The 8,138-nt window shown below is 37.0% G+C and overlaps 1 protein-coding gene across 1 annotated transcript in view; it reads right to left on the bottom strand.

Annotated features, from left to right (window-relative positions):
- The window catches only part of LOC110017904 (midasin-like), a gene marked incomplete in the record, with an annotated part of 124,351 nt that overhangs the window by 28,357 nt on the left and 87,856 nt on the right, over positions 1–8,138 (bottom strand). The window contains 3 exon segments of the mRNA XM_020715060.1: positions 44–179; positions 6,113–6,373; positions 6,476–6,558. Of these exon segments, the coding sequence (XP_020570719.1) occupies positions 44–179; positions 6,113–6,373; positions 6,476–6,558 (480 nt within the window).

Below are 8,138 nucleotides of genomic sequence, written 5' to 3'. Positions count from 1 at the left end.
AAAAAAAAAAAAAAAAAAAAAAAAACACCATTGACAGGATGACCTGAATCTAAGGATGTGCCAGCCTCAAAAATCCACAGAAATGTCTGGTGTGAAGCAAATTCAGCAGGTGACCTTGATGAGCTATTTAAAGAATAATCTAAAGTTTGTTGAAGAAGACCAGCTAAACGAGATAGAGCCTGCATTAAAAGTGAAAATAATTAGGAAGCTCACACACAGACACACACACACACACACAGAGAGAGAGAGAGAGAGAGAGAGAGGATATATATGTCCTCTCATATTTTATACATTTATCTATACTATGGTTGGGATTGCTTATTTAAAGTAGATCAACCTCTTTCTTCAATACAAAGCATTGTATAATTAATTAACTAAAGCATTTTTCTTTCTTTTTTGGCGTGGGTGTTAGGTTAGGATTTGGTAGGATAGATTATTTGAGTCGGGCTAAAAATGATACCATTCTATGGCTCCTAAAAGATGTTTAGGGAGCAGGTTTTGTGGGGAGGTGGGTTTGGAATGACAAGAGAAAGATAACAGATCAGTTTGATAAAATTTAGAACGGGATAAAAATCACTCAGCGGCTGTCACAGCTGAAAACAAAAAATATAGCGTCAAAATGGCAACACACGGATGGAGGCTCACCACCTGTTCCTGTAAGAGCTACACACACCACTTGTAAAAGAAAAAATATACAACACTTGATTAGGGTAAAAATCAGATATTACAATGTCCAAAACTCACAAACAATCAAAAAAATTTCCAAAACAGAAGAATAACATCATATAAATAGTTTCCTAGAACAAATAACCTAATTAAAAATAGAGAAATAGGAAAGAAACAAAAAAAGGAAGAAATTTTCTAAATTAAAAAAATGAAATTAAGCCCGAGTGAACAAAGTCTCGCCAAAGTAGGATCCACGATTCTCTCTGGCTATGAGAAGCTTCTTCTTCTTCTCTGGAAGGACCTAGATCCCACTGTCGAATATTCTTTCCCACAAAACTCATAAAGCTATTTCCAACGTTGTGGTTCAACCTTCCTGTCTGACCATCATCGGTGGATGCACAGTTGAATTTAGTATTCAAATTACTCCATATAGTTTTTTTTTTTTAAATAGCTCAAAAACTTCTCATCTATGACATGTTGGACTTTCCTCAGTACTAACAAGGTAGATTGTATGTCTGAAAAATTCTGAAATTCTCTGTCCTATGTCCGATATCGACTCCTCAAACTCATAGCTCTCTTGGACAACCAAGACCATTCATATTGATGCTCTTCGTAATGCATGTAAAAGAAAATCCATGACATCACATTCTCAAAGTCTGTATGAATGTCCATTACCTCTTACCCACTGCCTTATAAGACAACCAATGATGATCTTATTGGAGTCTCTCTTATGGGCCTAACTTGAATCACTAGCATCTCTCCCTCCTCCACTGTAAGCTGGTACTCATCACCAATCTCCTCCTCTTGGGAATTTATCGTCTGCTTCCTCACAATGCCCTGCTCGGTGAAAGATATCATTCTCTTGTTTGAGCAATCAGATGCAATGTGCCCAAACTCATAACGCTTGCAACACTACTTGGCTAGGATGGATTTGGGAATGTTGACGGGCTACATTTTTTCTCCACTCTAGATTGACTTCTCCTCGAGTGATATCAGCTTGGACGCTCAATTGGGTATACTTTTACTGCCTGATCCTGGAGTTCAACTCTATCTATAAGGTGTGTCAGTCAACAAGAGACGTTGCAATATCTCCACATTCAAAGCTAGAATCTATAAATCTAGTAGGGACCAATTTGGTTGCAGTTGCATCATATTACCAATAGATGACATTAGTCCTTAAAATACATCGCTATCGTGTGCTCCTCTGACTACACTAACGCACAAGTCAGCATGAGTTGGTCAAGTCAACAGTGAACTCCTCTTCAGAAGTGTCTCTCTAACACACATTCTCAAGCTTTATGATTGTGTTCAATCAATAACGTAGGGAAGATATTTGCACTACATATCCCTTTTCATCTTTAGAGAACGTGATGATCTTACTCTTCCCTTCTCTCAGCCGATTAAGCATTTAGTTCTCCCAAAACAATGAAGTATTTTTCCTGAGTTTGATGACTGTCAATTTAACTGTCTTGTCCTAAAGAACATCCTCGTATTCAAACATTCACTCAAGTTTGAAGCCACTCAATAAACTCATCTAAGTCCATGGGACCATCAAAATCTAATAATTCAACATTTATTTTAAAATCCAAACTTCTCTGATACTTTATGTTAAATCGCCAAGATAATGGTTCTTCATCACTTGGATCTGTCTCGTGGAAGAGATTCACTTCCTTCTCTTGATCTGATGAATTGCGATGTGGCTATGGGTGACTTCACTGAATTATCTCCTCCCAAAAGCTGCAAGCCTTCGTTATAATTAGAGGATTTTTGTCTGCATATCTTTCATGATAAGTTCTCAGACACCTCGTTGGGGGTCTCCTTAACGGCATGACATCCTTTTATCTCAATCAATTTTTTGACCCACATAAAATTATAAATAAAGGTTGGTCAGGAGTTTAGATTTTAAGGGTAGGCATCGAAGAGAAATTTTTTAGACAACAGAAAAGTTGGAATTTAAAAACATTAGGGTTGAGCTAACAATTTTGGAGTGAATATTGACTTGCCATATTTTGACGCCCCATGATTCCGGACAAACATATCGAAGGAATCCAGACAATGGAACGATTCTTTGAGTATAATGATGTTCCATATTTTATATCATTTATTCACACTATAGTTGAGATTGATTATTCAAAGTAGATAAACCACTTTCTTCAATTAAAAATCATGAAATCTTAAAAAGATAAATAAATAATCCATCATACTCAAACCATTCCTACTCCAATTTCTAGCCTTAAGTCTAAATTTTCAAAATGCAACACTTCTACATTTACTAAAATTCAACTCTGACACCTATCATCAAAATCTTAACCCTTGACGAACCTCGAGTCATAATCTTACATCCCTCAGAAACTTGATCGGAAGGAAAAAAAAGTCATACAACACAAGAAAAATCCATAAAGAATCCAAGAGATTACCATGGAGGATATGCAGCGAGAAATACTCCAACTATAACAAAGGCTCGTCATTTTCGAGAGGGCACAATTCACTGATGACTCATCAGATCAAGAGGAGAGGGTGGATCCCTTCCACCAGACAGTTTCCACTGATGAAAAATCATTATTTGACATGGAATATTAGAGAAATCAGAATTTTAGAGTAAAGATTGTCATGTAATATTTTAATGGGCACATGGATCGGGACAACCTTATCAAGTGGCTACAGATGGTGGAACAATTCTTTGAATATAAGGACGTTCCATATTTTATATTATTTATCCATACTATAAGTGGGATTGATTATTTAAAGTAGATCAACCATATTTTTCAATTAAAAGAAAGAATAGTATATAAAATTTGATTTGAAAAAAAAAAATCTTGCCATTCTGAAAAAAAAAAAAATCCAAACTATAGTAATGAATAAATGATATAAAATATGGAACATCCTTATACTCAAAGAACTGTTCCACTGTCCGCAGTCACTTGATAAACTCGTATGAATCCATGTGACTGTCAAATTTTCACAAATTAATCTTTCTTCATTTTAATAAAAATTTACTTTCCATATAAAGATACCGATATAGAAGGTATTAAGAAACTGAATTTAACAAGAAAATGGTTGTGGAGCAGGGATGGAATGAAAATATGAGATGTTTGGCAAAGCTCGGAAAGGCCATGGGGTGATTGGCAGCTGAAATCTGCTAGCAGACAGAAAGTTCGACGTCGTCACCGGCTCTCCCAACTACAATCAGAGGTCTAATGGCGATTTGACTCGGTATGAGCGGCTGGAAAAGGAGGCCAGAGAGCGGCTGAAAAGCGAGCCAAGAGGGATAAACAACAATTCCCTGCTGAAAAAATAGCTTCGACAACACTTTGGCTGAAATATAGTGGGTCGGATAGCGATATACGGGAGGCAAGGGGGTTCTACCACCTGATCCTAACCAAGATACAAACAACACTTGCAAGAGGAAAAGATAAACCACTCCAAAGAGCAAAATTCAAGGAAAACATTTCTCCATTTAGCAAATCAGAAAAGCCAATACTTCAAAATCCTATTACAACACATATAAAGCCTCCGAAAAGAAAATTTTCTATTGACAAATAATAAAAAAGGAAATGACAAGAAATTAAGGAAATAAAATAAGAAAATTTTTAGAAAATATAAAAATAAAAAAAAAATAAAAAGGATCTTTTGATCCCGTATCAACTGAACACGGGAGTATCGCGATCCCGTGATGTCGACGCGGTAAGACGCTCCCGTGTCATTCTTTTCGGAAGAAGCTTCATCTTCTTCTCAGTAAGCTTCAAGAATCGAAATATCATCACTATAATACAATCACCACATTGCTATGTTCAAGCCCATCCCACTGCAAAGTCTATATTAACATCTATTACAGGCAACTCCAAAACATAAACCTCATTCCAAAGTCTAACCTAATAGAATAAATAAACAACATTCCTTGGCACAACCTAAGATAGAACTGCACATAGATGGGTACTCTCATAAGCCAAGCGTTGAGTCATTAAATTTGTATCCTACTTTTACCACATCCCATACTCTGTTGAACATATCTGATAAAAAAGTATGCCTTGAAAAACTAACTCTATAATAAAATTTATGGCATGATGAAATACTCTAAGTGGTAAACACCCAATATGTAAACTATCGGTTATAATTTCTGGCTATTTCTTCAAAAAGGAATTTCCCTTTTTAGGTATCGACTCCTTAGCTTTCTTCTAAAATAACCAATGTTAATCCAACTGGAATCTCTCTCATGGGTCCATCTTAAATCACTAGCATCTCTTACTAGTCTGCTCAAAGTTAGGACTCATCTCTGATGTTTTCATTCTCTCCTGTGTCACTGAATATTTCTTTAACTGCTCAGTCCTCAATGAAAGATATCATACTCTTGTTTAGGCAATATGATAATTTGTGCCCAAAACCATGGTATTTAACACACTTTCTAGTTGAGAAGAATTTGAGAGTGTTAGTTGGTTCCATCTGTTCTCCACTCAGAAGTCAGAACTAATTCTCCTCTGGTTGGGTCGACTTCAGTTTGCACTAGGTATACTTTTGTTGTCTAATCCAATGGTTTAACATTGTTTGAAAGGTGGTGTGAACCTAATATTGTTGTATTGTCTCTTCATCTTCAAGGCTAAGATCTTGACATCTTGTACTATCCAATAAAGCTACAATAGTACCAAATTGTCAATGGATAATCTCAATCCTATACAGGTGTTCTCGAGCTCCATTAGCCCACACTTCAACATAAGTTGCTCAAACTTAGTTGTGCACTCCTCTAAAAAAAATCTCTATAACGCAGATGATGGAGTCTTATGAATATATCCTATTAGTAATGCGAGCGAAGGTACTTGTGTTGCATCTCTCATTTCACCTTTAGACAAAGTAGTAATTTTATCATTCCCCTCCCATTGTCAAAGAGGCTTCAGGTTCTCCTACCACAATAAAGCATTTTTCCTAAGCTTGATGGTAGTCAATTTAATTCTCTTGTCCTAAGAAGCATCATTGTACACAAAATTTCAACTTTTATTTGGGTTAATTCTGTTATGAATTACTATCATCAACTTTGCTCTCTCGTCCATTCTTTTGTATTCTCTAATTTCATTTGGATTCATATTAGGATTATTAACAAAACTAAATCAATTAAAACTCTTTTTTTAAGAGCCAAGTTGATACGCGTGAGTTCTGTCAATTTAAACTTCCTTTATAGGCCAAAAACTTCAAAAATTTTGGAGTAACAATTTTTTTTGGTTCATCTATCATTAGAAATATTATAAAAGCAGCTCAAATAATTTAACAAAATATGTCCTGGAAGTTGAATAATGGTCATTATACAAAATTTTTTGCCAGATAACGGCGGCTGAACTGTTCAATAGATCTTTATTTCTATGGTTTTTTTAGGTTTACTTGTATCACTGACAGATCAATTAGCTCTGAGATTAATTCGAAAATTGACAGGTACCTAAAAATGCATAAAAGTATTCACCTTATTAGTCTCGCCAACATCAACCAAGATAGCATTTGATAACTTCAAGAGTAAGCTGATATCGAGGGACAAGCTCCTTCTATTAAGCAAGAGGAGAACGACTAACCAACTATCAAAACATGATTTCCTTGATAACATCTCCGAAGAGAAAACACAGCACGGTCTTTTTAAACATATTGCAGGATGAGGCTGCCCATTTTGCGCAGACCTGAAAGTTGATTCCAAACATCCTCTTTCATGTTCAAACTTACTCAAAATTCCCTGCAAATCAGCCAATGATTTACATAAATATGTTAAAAGATCGATGAAGTCTGAAAAGATATTTGACAGAGACTGCACAAAAGAAAAGTAAAAATAACAAACCAGATATATTTCATTCAACTGATGCAAACACTGAGCATCACTCTGGTTGTGCTTGGTTGCAAGATATGTTGACATACAAACTCCTGAAGCAAGAAGAGAATAGCAATAACTGAACCATGAGTCTAATTATGGGCAGGAAAATGTATATGGCTAATCAAATATTAAGTAATGCATGTTGAATAACCAAGATATTAGACAAAATACAATTTATAATCATGTATGAAGTTAAATTGGATAAATTACAGTGAAAAGCAATGAGCATTGATACCGGAGTTTACCCAAACAAAGATGCAGGACACAAATTTATTAATGACTCAAACATGGTTACACGATCCAAAGCAAAAGCATAAAACAAAACATCACAAATAAAAACTCAACAAACGAAGACACAACAAGCTCGACGAGGAGGGAGTTTGGAGATGTTGTGCTGGAATAGCGACTGCGGTGAAGGCCTGATAAGTGTCAGGTCGGTGAGAGGCATCGAACCCTAACGAGAGTGTGGAGAAGTCGTCGATGGCTGGAATCTGTAGGGCAGCGGACTGCAACCTGCAGGGAAGCTGTGGGGAGAAGGTGCGGCTGCTGCAGGGAGAAGGGCAGCGAACAAGCCGGCCGAGAGGTGGCTGGAAGGGCTGGGAAGGGGGCAGCAAGGGCTGCAACCTGCATGGGAGCTGCAGGGAGGTGGTTGTGAGGTGCAGCAGGGCTGCGGCTTGCAGAGGGGAGCTGTAGGGAGGTGTCAGGAAAGTGCAGCAGGGGGCTGCGGTAGCTGCTGAGGGAGCATGAAGGAGTGGGAGTCAGCAGTCCACAGGGAAGCTGAAGGGAGGCAGTCTGGATGGAGCAGCACAGGAAGGGTGGAGGAATAGATAAATATCTCTGCAGGGTCGACCTACAGCCGAAGCACCACCAGGACCCGTGGAGACGATCATCACCTCAAACGAAGTACAGTCAGAGCACTTCCTCAATGTCAGTTAAAGTCCTCGAAGGGAAAAATTTGGGATAAAACCTGAATTCATATATCAAAAAAAAGACCCTTACCTCCAAGCAAATAATTTCCTATTTATAAAGAGACTTGACCTATTTTAGGAAATGCTTAAAATAAGAAGGAGAATAAAATCAGATTTCACATTTTAAGAAAGGCTTTTTAAAATAAGAAAAGAGAATAAAATCAAATTTTAGATTTTAGGAAAAGTTTGAAGAATAAAATCAAATCTCATAATTTAGAAAAAAAATTAAATTAGAAAGTGTCTAGAAAGGAAATTAAGAAAAGAAGGAAATGAAAGAAAAGGGAAAGAAGGTGCAAAGGAAGGGAGGGAAGAGGAAGAGCTCCCTGGCGAACCGACCGGTCGTCCCCCGAGCCCCGCATGGAGCGTTAATCAGAGGTGACAACAAACTAGTTATCAGATAAAATCAGCATCATTTCCAAAAATTTCATAAGACATTGAGAGGGTTAATAACTATAAAGATTTAACTACACAAACACATAGAAATATTGCAAACCAGGAATAATTACAGAAAAAAAAAGATTTTATTCTTTATAGAAACATATCCTCTTAACTTTCCACTTTTTCTAGATATTTGTCGGCACTAAAAAGTAAGAAAGAAAGGTTGTTTGGGGGGTCGCCCGTAAGAAGCTGTCGGCAGCCGGAATTGAAATCTCATCGCCCGC

Source organism: Phalaenopsis equestris, unplaced genomic scaffold, assembly GCF_001263595.1.
Source record: "Phalaenopsis equestris unplaced genomic scaffold, ASM126359v1 Scaffold000002, whole genome shotgun sequence".
NCBI lineage: Eukaryota > Viridiplantae > Streptophyta > Magnoliopsida > Asparagales > Orchidaceae > Phalaenopsis > Phalaenopsis equestris.
Note: the sequence above shows the minus strand (reverse complement) of the source record. Positions and strands in the feature narration are given on the sequence as shown.